This window comes from Trichosurus vulpecula, chromosome 8, assembly GCF_011100635.1.
Source record: "Trichosurus vulpecula isolate mTriVul1 chromosome 8, mTriVul1.pri, whole genome shotgun sequence".
Classification (NCBI taxonomy): domain Eukaryota; kingdom Metazoa; phylum Chordata; class Mammalia; order Diprotodontia; family Phalangeridae; genus Trichosurus; species Trichosurus vulpecula.
Window position 1 is genome coordinate 1,341,603 of NC_050580.1, and position 17,051 is coordinate 1,358,653.

At 51.4% G+C, this 17,051-nt stretch overlaps 1 protein-coding gene across 4 annotated transcripts in view; it reads right to left on the minus strand.

Moving 5' to 3' along the window:
* Positions 1-17,051, minus strand: part of INPP5A (inositol polyphosphate-5-phosphatase A) — a 248,472-nt gene that overhangs the window by 83,912 nt on the left and 147,509 nt on the right. For all 4 annotated transcript variants that reach the window (XM_036736925.1, XM_036736924.1, XM_036736927.1 and 1 more), the window contains 2 exons: positions 9,467-9,530; positions 3,698-3,801 (listed from right to left, as the gene is read on the minus strand). In XM_036736925.1, coding sequence (XP_036592820.1) covers positions 3,698-3,801; positions 9,467-9,530 — 168 coding nt within the window. The remainder of the gene's footprint in view (positions 1-3,697; positions 3,802-9,466; positions 9,531-17,051) is intronic.

Below are 17,051 nucleotides of genomic sequence, written 5' to 3' on the forward strand. Positions count from 1 at the left end.
CAGCTTCATCTACTTAAAGACCCCATAAATCACACGGAGAAAGGAGAGACTGCAGGGAGGTTATCGGCACCAGCCTCCTCCGTGAAAGGTTTGCATTAAAGCATTAGTGAAATTAATTCATCTTTCATAAGAGCCGGGAGCGGGAGCCGTGATCTATGATAACAACCAATTTCTCACTACGGGCACGAGGAAAAAAATGACTGCCTCGATCGGCCATGCAGGCCTGCTTTTTTAAGCCGGCCTCCCATTATCTGGAGTGCTGCTCCCCAAGGCGTCGTCGGGCTCGGCCCGCCAGGAGCTGCAGTAAATCAGCGGCCGGACTTGTGTTCGTCCTCTACATAGTGGCAGTAATTACGGGGAGTGGCGCTGCGCTTCCATCACGGTAATTACTTTTAGATCATCCTTAAGCGGCAGTAATAAAAGAACAAGGAGTCAGTCGGAGCCCAATTCTCGCCATCCAAAATGGGACAACCATGTGGAAGGCTTGGCAGCAGACCATGAGAAGCAGACCCGTGGGAGTCATGGTGGTGCGGGCCTCGATCTCACACCCTTCTCAGGGGCCTGGGATGATGGGGAGGTGATGGGGTGAGGCCTCAGGCACCAAGGGGCAGGGCAGGTACATAGGCCATGCTGGCAGGGCATGGCCCAAAGAGGACAGCTGGCCCAGGCCTCAAGTGTGCCCCCGACTCAGGACGGCTGAAGCCCCTGCCACTAGCCCAGGCATGGGACGAAGGCAAAGACCGGGAGGATGCCAGTTGTGAGCAGCTGACGTCCTAAGAAGGGAAAGCATGGGTCTATAGAGAAGATCTGAGAGTATTCTCCAGCGTAACGGTGTTTGGGAGGGCGGGTGGGGGCCGCCAAAGAAGGTGCTTGAAGCAAGCCTGGGAAGAAGGGGAGGGGGTTCTCTGAGACAGAAGGGAGGAGGGGACAATGTTCCTGAGCTGCTTTACAAGGAAAACAGTGTCTCAAAGAAACCATTTTCTTTTTGAGATGAGTCAGGCAGGAAGAGAGGCAAGTGTGTCAGAGATCACTGGGGATGGCTCCCAGAGCCAGGGAAGCGCACCAGGGAGAGCTGCAGAGGAATCCACCCAGCCAGGCTGAAGGATGCCATGTCAGGGCCGACACAGGGAGCCCAGGAGGCTGGCACACCACCTCCCCACAGTGGTCTGTGGAGGGGCGAGTCCCACACAGTCTCCCAGGTGGTTAGGGTGCCTCCAGGTGCCCCTTTATATTGGGTCAACAGGATGATTCCCCAAGGGACCTGAACAAAGTTGCTCTGCAAGGACACCCAGGCCCATGGTCACGCTGCAATATCATCCAAAGAAAACAGGGGGTACACCAGGCCTCCCATCTGTATGTTTGGGCCCAGGATGTGCCGTTGAGACCCCAGGCTTAGGTGCACTATGCCTCGAGCTCCCATCACCTCCTCCTTCTTAGAGGGAAAGAGATGATGCATCCTGAGCGGCTGTGGCCTGAGCAACGGTCCTGGGCGGCCAACGGAGCTCCTGGACGAACAGCCCCCAGAGAGAGGGTGACAGCAGTACAGGTGCTCAGACTGACCATGCTCAGATGCTCAGAAAATGCCTTCTCCAAAGCGGTCCTGTGGCATCAGCATCTAGCCAAGACTTCCAGGGATGGGCCAATCAGGGCCAAGAACTGAGCACCCCCAGCAGCCCAAGGACGTGGGGCCTCTGTATCTTAGAAGGATGTCGTTCCTCTCGCTGATGACTTGTCGTTCTGTCAGTGCCTGAAAAAGGGCCTTCTGCAGGGAAACCACCCCTTGGAGGTCCTTGAGTGAGATGGGGGGCAGAGAGAAGCAGAAGGTTATGGAAAAAGCCTGCATCCCCTCCTCCAAACCAGCCCCAGGGAAATAGATGGCTGGAGGAGTCAGCGAGAGAAGAGGGCCACCCCTTGGGTCACACGCATCCTTCCACCAGTGCTTCCCAATCATTCAGGATCCCCTCCACTCTCAGAGAGATCTCTGGGGATGTGGTGCTTCCACAGCACTGTGAGCACTCTCGGCATCCAGAGGCCTCCTCCAAGATTGTCATGGTAGGTCCCAATGACGGCGGCTCAACTGTCCTGGGGCAAAGAGATTGAGACGTGACACCTAAGCCCTTCCTCATCCTGGAATGAGCCCCCTTAACTGGGCCAGCTTTATTCCCTTCCACGAGTGTCCTTGACCAGGCGTGACTCCTTCTCTTTTCCTGGATGTCTGGGAGAGCATTACACATGACACGGTTTTCTGATACGGTGCCGTCCTTGGCTCCTGCATGCTTGGGCTGGACTGTTGGTGGCTTCTCAGCTCCCATGGATTCTTCAACAGGCTTCCATCAGCTCCACGTGCCCGGCAAATGGTGATAGTCCATGCCAAAGTCAGTCCGATGCCCGCGTTCATGCATTCACGCCCGCATTATAAATGGATGCCCAATTCTCTCATCTTTCTCCTCTCTTCATCGCAAGCTGACTGGTCCATGGTCTGTCTACACAAGCGACCGCCACCTTGCTAGCCAGCTGTTTCTTGGTTCTTGGGGTTTTTAGGGGTTTGGGCTTTACCAGACTCTATTTGAAGAAAGGCAGTGGGGTGCAGGACTCTGAGCCAGGGACCCCCAGTTCAGATCCCGATTCTCCCACTCCACATCGAGAGGATACCTTGGGGCCAGTTGCTCTTCATCGCTGGTCTTCAATCTGATCCATGATGGGGGGGAATGGGACGGCTGGAGAGTGGTACTCTGTCTGTAGCTCAGAAGGAGCCTTGTAGAAGGGGCCCAGTGAGGGGAAGAGGGTTGTCTGTGGTCTTGTAGCTAGTTCATGACTGACAGAATTTGAACCCAGGGTCCATTATATGAAGACGACTCCCAGATCTCTTTGTCCGGCCCCAACTACTCCAAAGACCTCCCATCTCCCATCACCAACCTTGGACGTGCTGAGCTGTGCAGAACCGAGTTCATACCCCCACCATGCCCCATCCCAACCTTCCCACAGACCGCCCAGGGCACCACCATCCTCTCCATCAGCAGGCTTTCTTCTCCAGTGCCAGGCTTAACTGTCTTTCAGCACTCTCGTCTAATCAGCCATCAGATGCTACTGTTTTACTTTCCTGACATCTCTCCTATGCATCTCTTTCCTCCTTGGTGTCACAGTGAAGACCCTTATCGCCTCAGGTCTCACGGCTCTCCTCTCCAGGCCACAGGCTCCCCTCCTCAATAAACTCCAGTGGCTCCCTATGGGCTCCAGGATTGAGCAGAAAACCCTATGTATGGCATTACCCACTTCCCTCCCATCCACCTTCTCTGGGATCCAGCCCCACTGGCCTCCTGGCTGGTCCTCCCCCAGGACCTGTCATCTCCCATCACCATACTTTTGTCTGTTCTGCATGCGAAGAATTCTCTCTTTCCTTCCTCCACCTTTTGCCTTCTCGAGTTCAAGATTGACCTTCCATGGGCAGCTGCTTTCCCCTTCCCACTCTGAGCTAGCGGCCCCCTCTGAGACCTCTGACCCCATCGACAATTCACTGTGACCTGATGGGAGCTCCTTGCAGGTGGTGGTTGTTATTACCTGACCCTGGGTACACAGTAGGTGCTTAATGAGTGCTGGCTCACTGACCTACCCCCAGAGCAGTAGAAATGTGATTGGGAGAGCCCTCCCTCAGGGTAGCCACCCCCAAAGGTGGGGAGATGACTCTGCTTACACCCACCTCTGGGAAATATTCCTGGGGAAACTTCTCCTTCTCCAGCATCGGCGTGCTCTCCAGCGTGTCAGAATAGATTTCTTTGCCAGTAACTTTTTTATATTTCTTTGCTAAGAAAAGAAGAAAGAACACTAGTGAGCAGGAGGTTGTGTCTTTGCAACCCGGTACAAGAAACATAATGATGATAATCACAATAGCCAACATTGATGTGCCAGGCACTGTGCGAAGCACTTTACTATGACTATCCTCAGAGGTCAGCGCTGCTAGGATCCCCATTTTGCAGATAGAAAAACTGAGACAAACAAAGGTTAAATGACTTATGGTCACACAGCTACTAAGTGTCTCAAGGCAGATTTGAACTCAGGTCTTCCTGACTCCAGGCCCAGTATTCTGGGAAGTATGGCACCACCTAGCCACCCCAGCTGCTCCCAGAAGAGAATCAACTCCTTGCCTACAAATAGCTGGCTTTAAGACACACACACACACACACACACACACACACACACACACACACACACTCACACACACACACACACTCACACACACTCACACGCACACACACGCACACGCACACCCCTTCCTTTATAAACACTTGTCCCCAGTCCACCTGCCCCCTCCCTCACTGTTGCCATTTCCTTCATGAAACATTCAAATGCAGAAGAGAAAATGCTGTGAAAAGCTGAATTAGGGTTGGAAAGAAAGAAAGCTCTTGGTGGGTTCTCAGAGCATTGGCCTGAATCAAATATGAAATTTCATAGGAATAAATGTAAAGTCTTGCACCTGGGTTCAAGAAGTCAATAGCAGAAAAACAGAGTAAGAAGGGGGTGAGAGCATGTCCAAGCCCAGACTTTATCCCTGTGAAAATCCTGTGACTGTGACTGTGGCCCAGCAAAGAGGAAGGTCCTGCCTTTCCTCCTCCATTCCTCCTTGTTCCCCTGGCTCTGCCTGGCCCCCCAGCTCTCAGGACCCAGGACAAGAGATCTTCCATGTTCTTGTTCATGTCAGCTGAAGGTTCCTGTTGTGGGCAAACTGAGAGCTGAAGCAGCCAGGACAGATGGGAAGATTCAGAAGAGCCGTGCCACCAGCATGCGCAGGGGGTCCTTTTGAACAACTCCTACTTTTGGTGTCCTTAGTTTTTATGCCATCTCCTTCATACCTGACTCTTGAGAGAGACACAGAGAACATAGTAGGAGGGATGGGGAGAGGGAGACAAAGATGGAGGGGGGGAGAGACAGAAAGAGTGGGAGGGAGGGGGAGAGGGAGACAAGAACAGAGGAGAGAGAGATGGAGACAGAGAGACAGAGACACAGAGCGAGAGCAAGAGTGAGTGAGAGAGAGAGGGAGTGAGAGGGAAAGAGAGAGAGAGAGAGAGAGAGAGAGAGAGAGAGAGAGAGACAGAGAGAGAGAGACAGAGAGAGACAGAGAGAGAGACAGAGAGAGACACAGAGAACATAGTAGGAGGGATGGGGAGAGGGAGACAAAGATGGGGGGGAGAGACAGAAAGAGTGAGAGGGAGGGGGGAGAGGGACACAAAAACAGAGGAGAGAGAGATGGAGACAGAGAGACAGAGACACAGAGTGAGAGCAAGAGTGAGTGAGAGAGAGAGAGGGAGAGGGAGAGAGAGAGAGACAGAGACAGAGACAGAGACAGAGAGACAGAGAGAGAAGAGACAGAGACAGAGAGACAGAGACAGAGAGGGAGTAAGCACACACCAGCAGAGTCTTTCAGCAGGCACCATATTCTGCACACAGAGCCCCCCTTCAGGAAGAATGGGGTGGTGCCCTGGGTCAGCTCTTCTCAGAGGCCCGACAGCCTCACTATGATTTTCTCTGTTTGCATTTCCATGGTCACCATCCTTGAGCCTCCTCTATTCCTGGGTCTGCTTAATTCACTTTGCCCCAGTTCACTCAGGTCCCCCAATGACCCCAAGTTTCCCAACTAGGGTCAATCCCATACGGGGCTACTGCATATGCCTCCATTTCCCAGTGGCTGGGCATCCACGCTCCCCCCAGCTCTGTGCCAGCACAGTGTGGCCCCTTTCTGGGCATGGTCAGCATCCTCAGAGCACATGGCTAGTGATGGTCTGGGTCCCAGGGCCCCGCCCTGCAGGGACGTCTTATCCCTGTCTCTCTTGGAAGCACCATCATGAATTATTTCCATCCTGCCTCCTCTATGCTGACTCACTAGGTGGGAGGTGTTCCTTCAGAGCCATTCCTTTGGGTCTGCACATCGCTCAGCATGAGGCTTCACATGGTTACTACTGGTTTACAACTCTTCTTTGGCCCCTAACTCAGGGAACAGCTCATGGTCTTGTATGCAAGCGAGCGTCAGCTCCCTGTTTGTATCTGGAGTCTCCTGTCCTCATTAGGAACACCTGAGGCAAAGGGCTTTCCATCTTCAGTCTGTCACCTTGGTCTTCATAAGAAAGCTTTTCGATTTCATGTCACCAAAATGCTGAGAAACTTCCTCTTCTCGTTTCCCTTCTTCTTCCTCCTCCTCCCGTTTTCCCTCTTCCTCCTCCTCCTCTTTCTCCTCTTCCTCCTCCTCCTCCTCCTCTTCCTCCTCCTTCTCTTCCTCTCTCACTTAACTCCAATGCACTCACCTGTCATGGCATCGCCTTCCCGACGTCATAATCCTCTTTGAAGGACAGACAAAGACACTTTTTACACTCAGGCCCCATGTGCCTGTTGAGGTCACTGCCGACTGTGGTGTAAGACATCGGTCTGAACTTGACCTAGGCAAAGTTGCCTTCTGGCTTTGCTGACAGCTCGGGCCAAGTGGGGAGCCCTGCTCCAAAGAGTTTTTCTAAACCCTGGGCTTTGAGTTCTATTGTTTCTGGCCCTTCTTACTCTCTGGAATCCCATGGTCTGATGTTTCCTGCTTTGCCCTGCACCCCCACCCTGCCCAACTGCCAGAGGTAAGGAGCCAAGATGACAGTATGGAAACTAATGTTCTTCACAATTCTTGTCCCATTGGTTCCTCATGACAACCCTGGGAGGCAGGGGCTATCATCCCCATTTCACAGATGCGGAAACTGAGGCAGACAGGCTCTGTGTTCCACCCTCTCCCAGCGCAGATGGCCCTACCCTATGCCTGGAAGGGCTTCCTTCTTCACCCTGGCCTCTTCAAACCCCTAGCTTTCTTCATTTATTTTATTTTGAAAAAACAAACCAACAACCCTTGTGTTTTTCTTATTTTCAATTAACAGGCATTTAATTCTCTACCCCACCCCAAAACATTTTGGAAAAGAAAAAATGCTTGTAACAAACACACATCGCTGAGCCGCACCAAGTCCCGTCCAGGCTGTGTCCAGAAATGTCCGTCTCATACAGAACACCAGGCTGTGTAGACGACTACACCCACACACAGGGCGTCTCTGCCAAGAAGCTGGAAGTCCTCTCAGGGCAGGACATGCACCCAGCCTGGTACGTGGTATGCAGCAGGGGCTTAATAAAAGCATGTTGATTGGCTGAGGCAGAGAAATGCTATCACCACCTCATTGCTACTACCCCTTATTCCCCCCTATACTGGGGCTTGTGTTCTGCCCAGCAAGTTCTGCCTGTTCCCATGACCCTTCTGCACAAGGGGCCTGCCTGCTGGTGTGGGGAGCACCGAGGGATGCTGTCAAGGCATGAGGAGGCAGAGCCAGAGGTAAAGGGGTCTGCCCCATCTGCATGCATCTGCCCCTCTGGGGATGGAGTCACTGTGCCAAGGACCCAGCTCTGAAACTTTGAAGAGACAAGACAAGACCTGGGTCCTGTCAGCCACAATGTTCCTCTTGCTCCCAATGCCGCAGGTCATGGGCGCCCCCTCTGCTGATCTTGGCTGGCCTGAGGAGGGTCTGGCCTGGCTAGAGTGGCCCAGGCAAGGCAGATGGAGACCACTGGAGGGCGGTAAGGTATTTTGGACCTTAGCATCTGGCCAGTCATGGGCCATGTAATGTCAATTAAGTTGGGACTTTCTTACTGTTTTAAAATGATTAATTAAGTGTCTTTGATTGAGCCTTACTAGGTGCTAAGCCCCAGGCCCCAACCCCTATTAGATGCTAAGCCTATGTGGGTGTGAATGGGTAGCTAAGGTGGGGCTCCAGGTGGGGCCAGTGAAGGGAGGTGTGGAGACTCCAGGGAGCTGTAGCTAAGAGCCCTCCAGCTTGTAAACAGGATGCTGGGACTTGGTTAAACTCTGGTAACTACGAATTGGGATTTGAATCAGATAAGGTCTGTCTGCTGATGTTTGTACTTCATTTGTATTTTCTCTGAAGTTCAGGGGGCTGGCTTTTTCCCCTGAACTAAGCGAGTGATATTTGTATGCTGGATTAAAGTAAGCTTGTTAACACCTTAAAGTGCTTTCCTCAGTAAAGCAGATCCAAAGAACCTGGGCTTGCAGCATCCCCTTCATTTTACACCCCCACAGCAGCTGCTAGCCAGATTGTTGAAACAGGCTGCCAGTGCAGCATTACAAAATCTGCATCTCTGTCAGGCAGAAGTCCCTGTGGACCAGTGGTCCAAGCCACACCAGCATCTCATGCACTCAACCCATAAGAGAAAGGGATCCCTCTCTCAGTGAGACTGATGGACGGCACCAGCCCAAGAGCCGAGCTCAGGAAAAAGGAGCGGTCCTATTTGTCTGGACGTCCGAGGCCCCTTGGGTGAAAGTGGCCATTTCCTTCAAGGCCTGCCTAATACGGAGAGCCTACCCAAGAGACTCCCGGATGACTTCTGCCAACCCAAAGGCATTGCCCTGTTCCACCAACAACTCACACCTGAAATTAGTGCTGAGACCACCCCACCAAGTCAGCATTGATGGGGGTCATTCCTCTGATGAGGAACCCCCACATTGGACCCTACAAACTGCTCCACCTTGTCTCCCAACCCTAACTCAAGCAGGATGCCCCTCCACCGTGCCCCCAGGTGCTCATCAGCCCCATTCCTTCATCATCTGGAAGGGCCGCCATGCCCGCCTCGCCTCTAAGGCCCAGCTCTGGACTGCCCCCCACCCAACCTGGGACGTGAAGGAATCATCACACTCACACACACAGACACACCCATACCCAGTGACACTCATACACAAAGACGTACCTATACAGAGTCACACTCATACAGCCCCCCACCCCCACACGCATGTCTACATTCTCTGCTTCAGTCTCTGTCTCTCCATCACTATGGACCAAACGCCAATGGGCCATCCAGTACTTGGTGACATTTTAAGTTGGGAGGGCTGGACGGATGGCCTGGAGAGTCTGTATGCACACATATCACACGTGCTATCCACATGTACAATCCATACACACAACATACACAAACACGTATGCTGTTTTTATTCTCTATGGTTCTGTCTAGTGTCTGTCTTGTATGAGTGTGACTGGCATCTTCTGTTTATATCAGCTTTAGCTATTTTATCATTATGATCATGAATATTCTTATTTTCCAGGGTGGTTCTTGCTGCCCCTCACCCCAGCCCCCACACCAGGACACCCCCTGCCTTTTCTCTGTATCCTGGGTACATAGCACTGTGACCTGCACACAGTAGGCACTTACTAATTGCTGGCTGATTGCCTGACTTTGCCAAACCTCTTCCCCTGCCAAGTTCCAAGGGCCTGCCTCCTCCCTTCCAAGGCTGATAAGCCTGGTGGGCTGGGGAGCTGCACATGAGGGGTTCTGCTCCCCCATTGCACCCTAGTGGCCATGAGGGTACCTGGGCCTCACTGCAGCCCCAAGAAAAGGTCCCTTGTGTCACAAGGACCCCTGGCCCTGGGATGGTAGACATTGGACTCACCTTTAAAGTCAAACTGGTAGATGTTCTTCAAGGATTCATGAAGGAAATAAAAGCTTCCTAGCGCCTGGGGAGGTAAATCAACAGAAAGGAATTAGGAAGCTGGCAGTGGGACTTGGGGATCCTCTTCAGCTGCATCTTTAAAACCAACCGGAAATCAGCGTTCACAGGGCTCTGACGTAGCAAGGCAGCAGCCACAAGCTTAAAGGCACCAGAAAAGATCGTGGTTGCGGCCAGTCGTCCTTCCCCAAAGGCATCTGTCTGGGGCTGCTGCCTCACATTCTCACAGGTGACATGGCTATGCACCACTCACAGGAAGCCCACCAATCCCCATTCTGTAAACCCACTGCTCCTGGGCAGCCTAGACACGTCCACAGGTTGGCTGCACCCAGGCCGCATACTTTAAATGCTGTTGGCCGGACGCCAAGGCCACCTTCCCTGGCTGTGGGCCAAGGGGGGTGTCAGATTCAGAGGAGAAGAGGAGGGGGCATCAAACCATGCCTCAGGATCCTCACAGGTCCCCAACTGACTTAGAAAACCCCATATTCACATCATCTGTATGCTGCTGTCTTGATGACTTATTTTGTGAAACACTTCCTAATTACACTTTAACCTAGGGCCACATGTCTGGATTCTGAAATCCAGACGAGATCATTTTAAATGGAGGCCAAAGTGCCACAGAAGGCCTGGCTGGCCCAGCAAGGAAGGTGGGCACAAAGAGGCCTAAACCCCTCCCCCACAGGAGAGAATGGAGGGGGGCGCCTCATCGGCAGGACCATTGGCCCCATGTCCAGGGCAGTTCTAGAGACAGACATACAAGGGGCTGGTAGGCACTTCCTCTGACCTCCATGACCACCAATGGACAGAATGGGAAATACGAAGCTGGATGGATGGACAGAGAATCTCCCCAAACATCCAGTCATAAGCATTTGGCAGAGCCCCCTGCCAAGGGAGCCTTGTGAGCACATGTCAAGGTCAGCTCTCCCCTTAACAAGCCCGAGACTAGGCCCAGGCACCAGCTGGGCCCTGTCTCCTGCATAGGACTCTCAACCTAAGCTGCTGAGGTTCCAGGGCCCTCCAGGGAGCCAGCTGTGTGGCACTCTGGGCTGACAGACCTCTGCACAGTCCGGCGTGATGGGCCTCCAGGCTCTGTGGCCTGTGCTCTGGGAGCCACACGCAAAGGCACTGGGGAACTTCCCATCTGCAATCCAGAAAAGCCCTTCACTTGAGCAGTTGGTCTTACCTGCCCTAAAGACCTGTGGACTGACTGAGAGCCCGGGGCCCTTTCATCTTTGGGGCTCAGCATCAGTCCACAGCCTGAGGTGGAGCCCCAGAGGCTGTGCAGGAAGAGCCCTGGGGGGACACCAAGGCTGACCCACTGTTGCTCATTCTGGCTTTGGGGGCTGGAGGCCCTGCACCTCCCCAGGGGCTGCCCCATCTTGTCTTTCCACTGTAGCGGGTGCAGAGACTCCCACCCCGCACCTCACCCCACCCGGGTGGGTTCTGCCTCAATGCCTCCTGCATTATTTATGAAACACCAGGGAAAGGGAACAGTTGCTGATTTGTCAAAAGCAGAGACACGGGCTCCTGCCCATCTCTGAGCACAGTAGTTCATCCAGCAGAAAAGCTGCCAAGCAGTTAATTGATGAGGACTGTTCCTTCTGACCCAGGTGCCCTGCTCCAGAAAGGGGCTGTGAAAGTAGGCGTCTACACCTACAGCAACACCAGCACCCAGAGCTGTGGCTATAACTGCTTCTATTTGGGGAGGGGAAATGTGGATAGACAAGCAGAAGCCCAAAGATGGCGTGGAAGGAAACTTGACCCAAGGAGAACGCAGGCCTGCAGTTAAACACTGGACTCAGACAGTCCCGGCCTGCACAGGCAGCCAGAGAAGATCTCCACCCCCACAGGGGCAAGTTGGGCCAAAGCCCCCATCTCTGGCAAACTCTCTGCATGAAAAACACTGGGGCGGGGGGGCCTCTTCCATCCTCCCAGGACCCCCCAGCTCTGCGCACACATGTCCTGCTTTGCCCAGCTATTCATTCAAAATCCCCCTTCCCTGCTGGAACAGGAAGGTGAAGCCCAGAGAAAAACCAAGCCGTGGATTGTGGTCACTTTCTCTGGTCCTGGGCCTGGCAGGAAAGACTCAAAAAGGATTAGAAACATCTTTCAACTCCTGCCCTTTCTCAAGCCAAACCATGAGCTGCAAAAGCCAGGTCCACTCTGACTGCTATGGACAGGCCCCGAAAACCCCCCAGGAAATGTCTGGGGAGGCCTGGGGGGCACAGTGTGAGCCTCTCAGTGGGGGACCCTGACTGGATGACCAGGTGTAGGGCACTTGGCTTCCTGCCGTCAAAGAGCTAGAGGATTTCAAACATGATTCTATCTTTGTTTCTAATTGACTGGCTCAGTTGTCAGCATTTTCTCGTTGAGAGTTCATCCTTCAGGCTAGCATTGTTTCAGTTCTCCTCATTTGCAGACAGTGTAGGTGCTCCTGATTTTATAAAACAGATATTGTTCCCAAAATGCTACGTGTAAACAGGGTCTCCCAATCTAACCACATTTGAAATGCCCAAAGTGTTCCTATTCTATGGTGAGTTCTTTCATAAAATAAAATTAAAAAAAAAACAGTATGTGTATGGGCACTAAAAGGAAAATCTTAGGTGAACTGAAAAAAAAGGAGTATTTTTACATTAACGGTAGGAGATTACTATTTCTCTCTCAAAGCTGGACAGATCCAACAGAAAAGTAAACAAGAATAAAAATATAGAGCTGAAGAGAGTTGGAAAAATTAGATTTTTCCAAAGTACCAATGACTTCTGAAAGGCACTATTAAACTTCACATATTTCTTAGTATCTAAGAGTACCTTTAGAAACAATGATCATGGGCCAGGACTTAAAGGAACCCCAAACAAATCTAAAAGGCAGAAGTGATGAGCACACTTTTACTGAAATCCTCCAATCGATCTGCTGGCCTGACCTGTGTATCTCTAGCCAAGGTTTTTAGCCAGGGGCCCACCCAACAGTTCTTTCCCTCATTTTTCCTAATATGGAGAGGGTCCTAGAGGAGGATGATAGTCATCCACCCGTCTTTCCTTGCTCCCATCACATGACTACTGGTGACATCCTTTACTCCTGATTTTCTCTGGAGGTTTTGATTGCCCATATGCTGTGCGTGCCTGCTCATACCCACCATGCACCTCTGTGGGATGGTCACAGTTCTTCAGAGGCTGTGGTGTTCAGGTCTTACTGCCATAGAGCTACAGCAGTAAAATGGAAGTATTGCACAGATGGGCCTTGGCTGTCATGGAAAGCTCTTAAAAGAATGTTGTCATGTCCAAGAAGTCATCTATATGACCCTCCTTCTCCTATTCAAGTCTGGGCTCGGCTCATTCTTTCTGTGTATTGTTTGATCCAGATGAACATAGAGAATACTCCAGAGTGTCTATTCAGATGCACCTCGAAATCTGGGCAACAGAAATCATTCATCTGCTTGGTCTTTCTGGGCTGATGGACAGCCGGACCTGTTTTCTTCCAATATCCTCTGTGTTGTCTCGAGGCTTGATGCAAGTGGCATCCTCAGCAGCAACCTTCACAATCTCCAGGGAATCCCTCCTTAACCCAGACTACCCTGGTCTCCTCCACACTCCCCTTCTTTAGCCTTGCATGACACGTATGACCAGGGGGTCACTGAACAGTTATTTCTGTGGTCACATTTTTCATGGAATCCTGAATGATATGTGTGATGCTTTGCTCTAACAGTCTATAAAGGTAGAATTTTGTTTCAACAAATCAAATGTGCCTTTATCAACAAACAAGGCCATATATTCTCTACATCCTTCAAATAAATGCGAAATGGCAAAAGATGTGGTCATCGTTAGATAAAGCTTTCAGAATCCTGCTTGTTCCCTCTAATCCCTACATCAAAGATTCCCTCAAATTGTCTATGGATGACCTTCATAAAGATGTTGTAAATATGAGAGAGAAGATATACAGGTCAATAGCTCTCCTAGTCACCTTGGGGGTTATAAATAAAGTCCAGGATTTTTTCCCTCCCATATCTTTGGATGGTCTCCTTTCTTCAGGTGCCTTACATATGGGTCCTTCAATGACCACCCAATGATGTTGCCTCCGGCCTTTCCCCATCATCCATTTGGTGCAGTCTGACCACTTTGCCCAGCTTTGTCTTCTTCACTCTGCCTTATGAGATGATATGGCTTCTAATTTGGGTAAGGATCCTTAGGAGACCTTTGGTTCTGTTTTGAGTTTGGTTGGTTGCTGTCCTTGATGCTAAAAGAGGACCAAAATAACATCGATATGTCAGGGTCAAGGTCCAGTGTGCCTGACTGTGGCTGACCAGACCAATCCCAGCCCTGGTGGCTCTGACACAGATTGGGCACAAACAGTCCCCATGAACAAGAGTACAGAGCCTGCTTTGATGCAGGCATGCCACGCTGGGCAGTCCTGTGCTGTGTCTCCCATGTCTCACAATCTTGTGTGTGTGTGTGTGTGTGTGTGTGTGTGTGTGTGTGTGTGTGTGTGTATGTGTGTGTGTGTTTGAACTAGACCTAAGATGTCACTGTTGTAGGTGACTCTTGGCTGAGAAAACTTCCTCTCAGTCCATGCAGAGCACCACCTGCCATGCCACTTCTGGTCTCAGCATCGTTTTGGGAACCCTAAGAGGCAACAGACCTGACCAGGGTCGAACGGTCAGCCTATGTCGGAGGCTCCACTGTCACCCGGCCTCCCTGGCTCAGAGGGTGGCTGGCCATTCTGTACCCACATTATCCCACCAATCCTAATGCAGTCAACTATTAAGGAAGAAAGGCAAAACAAGTAAAAGGTACAGAACCCAATGGAGATCAGCAACAATATTCTGAATAAAGAGTAGGCAAAGAACAAATCACAGAAACAAGTGATTCCATTGGAGAGGACAGGTAACAATCACCCAGACTTATGGCACCAACATAAGCCTTGCTCAGAGGAAAACTGCTATCTCCAAAAATCTCTGTCAGCAAAACAGGAGAAAAAAAAGAAGATGAATAAATGAGTACGCCATTAAGACAGAAAACTCACATTGAGATAAGTACAAAGGAGAAAGTGAGGGGAGAAATTGAGAACCTTGAGAATAAGAGAGAATGATCAAATGGCGAGCTGGTTTTTGAAGACTGAGCATCTGTAGAGCATGAGTTAACCTGGCAAAGAGAGAGAGAGAGACCAAAGGACTGGAATCAAAAGGAAATGAGGTGAACTCATAACAGAGGAGGAATAAAGAGAATTGGTACAAACTCTGATCCACGATCATCCACCAACAGACCAAGTAGCTAAGGGGAAGCCAAGGGGACTGGGCCAGTACACAGCAAAATCATGCAAATAAAACAGCCACAAATTAGCCAAACCATAAATGGAGATGAAGCAACCCAACCTCACAAAAAAAGACACTGAAAATTGTCAGCCATGATTGTGCTAGGCGCAGGGGTGCCTGCCATGGGCCCCATGGAGCCCTGGAAGATGTCACCACCGCACTGCAAAAACCATCCTCCAAATTATATAGCTTGGAAGGCATGCTGCCTAACTTTTTTTATGAGATAAAGATGACCTCAACCCTGAGAGAGACAGAGACAGAGATGGAGACAGGGATAGAGACAGAGACAGAGATCAGACAGAGGCGGAGAGAGGGCTGGTATATGCTCCTCTCATATTCCCCTCACTGGTCTCACCTGTGACTCCCCCCTTGAGGAAGCTCCCCGAACACAAGGGGCAGCACAAGCTTGCCTGCGAGATCTCACTGAGTTCTATAAGGCTAATATAATATTATGGAGATTGCAATAAATAAATTGAAAATAAGCGGCCAATGAGGGTGCAGAGACGGTAATTCATGTGGTCAGAAAATCCATAATCAGCACTAATGAATATTGGAAGTCAAAGTTCAACCCAACTTTTTCAATGTTTAACCAACTCTATCAATACAGTTCAAGGCATCCATTTATCATGGCCCATGACAACGTCTGAATATGAATTAGCCCACGCCCGCTGACAGGAAGCCCCTATCTCCGAGGGTGTATGGGTGTATGTCAACAGTGTGTTTGGCACCGCTGCGCTTATTGATTACCTGCCTCGTGGGCTAAAAACAATTAAAACCATTTTTACATATTTATAAACCTGTCACGGGTGCTTATTAATTTTCCACGAGCAAAATTCAGTCTATTAGCTGCCATATTTCAAGCAGAAACAGAAAGAAGTCATGGAGGCATTTCCTGTTCTGAATTCATCCCCAGGAAATTCTGGGGTGATGAAACCCCCCCTTCCCGGGAATCTCCCTGTGTTAAGGCCCTTGCACAAACCGTCCATGTACAGGCATTAGGAGACACCATCACACGTGGCTGGGGGTGAGCTGACTACACAGTGCCATGGGGCTGGCTTCCCCAGACCCTTAATGCACACAGACTGGCAGAGGTGAGAAGACCCCAGCGATCTGTCCAGCCCCAGCATCTGACAGTGAAGGAAATCAGGCTGGGGGAGGAGGAGAGGCTTCCCAGGGAGGGGAAGTTCCATTAGACTCAGGCTTCTAGACTCCCAATGTCTGTCTCCAGCCCGCTACAGACAGGAAGGAAGAACACAGGGGACTTGTGACAACCTTCTAAAGGCCTTTGGGCATCCTGCTTCCAGGAAGAAGGCCCGGACCTCTCAGAGCGCCGCCCCCCCCTTAAGACCCCTGCTTTCTTTGGCTACCGGGGAGCTAGCAGGAATGAAATGCTACATAAAGCTGACACTGGGCTCAGGGAAACCTGAATGCCCAGTGAAGGGCAGGCTCTGACATGCACCTTCCTTCCAAATGGAACTCGATGCCAGAGGTGGCAAGGGACAAGCCGTGTGGACAGTGAGACAGAGGGTTCACCCCAAGGGGCTGACTGAGCCAGAGTGCACCTGAGACAGAGCCCACTCGAGCCCCAGCCCACCTTAGCCTGTCCAGGCCCAGGCCAGGATGGTGACTCATCTGAGGTGAGAAACTGCCTCACAGAGATTAACTCATCAAAAAGTCCTCCATCAGGTTGTGTTTGCAAACAATGAGGGCGTCAGTCATTGATCATTTCCTGAATTAGACTTATCTCCCAAAGTACACACCATTAGCATCAGAGTTGCCTTCTCTTTCGGAGATACTAGAGGACTCCTTAATTAACTCTTTACTAGCCCTGTCCCCTCTCTGCCTTCAGCCACAGTGTGAGCCCTTCTGGTCAGACACAGAAACAGGCCGATGGGCTTGGGGGTGGGCAGGGAGGGGTGGTGTCCGCTCAGACACACCTAACCTCAGACTGCCCGGCGTTGGAGACCTGCCCCCTGACTCCTATTTTTGGGGAACAGAAAACTGGAAAACAGCTGCCTACAAATGACCCCAAGAGGCAGAGCAGGGGCAGGGGATGCACCGGGGCTGGACACATCTGTGGTCAGCCTCCTCAGGCAGTGTCTTGCTGGAGGAACCAGCCTGCGACCTCCCAGGGCCTCTGCGGGGAGGCCAGGAGGACCCCGACCAGGACTGCTCACACTGCCATGCTCATCTCCTAGGTTGTAGGAGAGGAAGGAAAAAGCC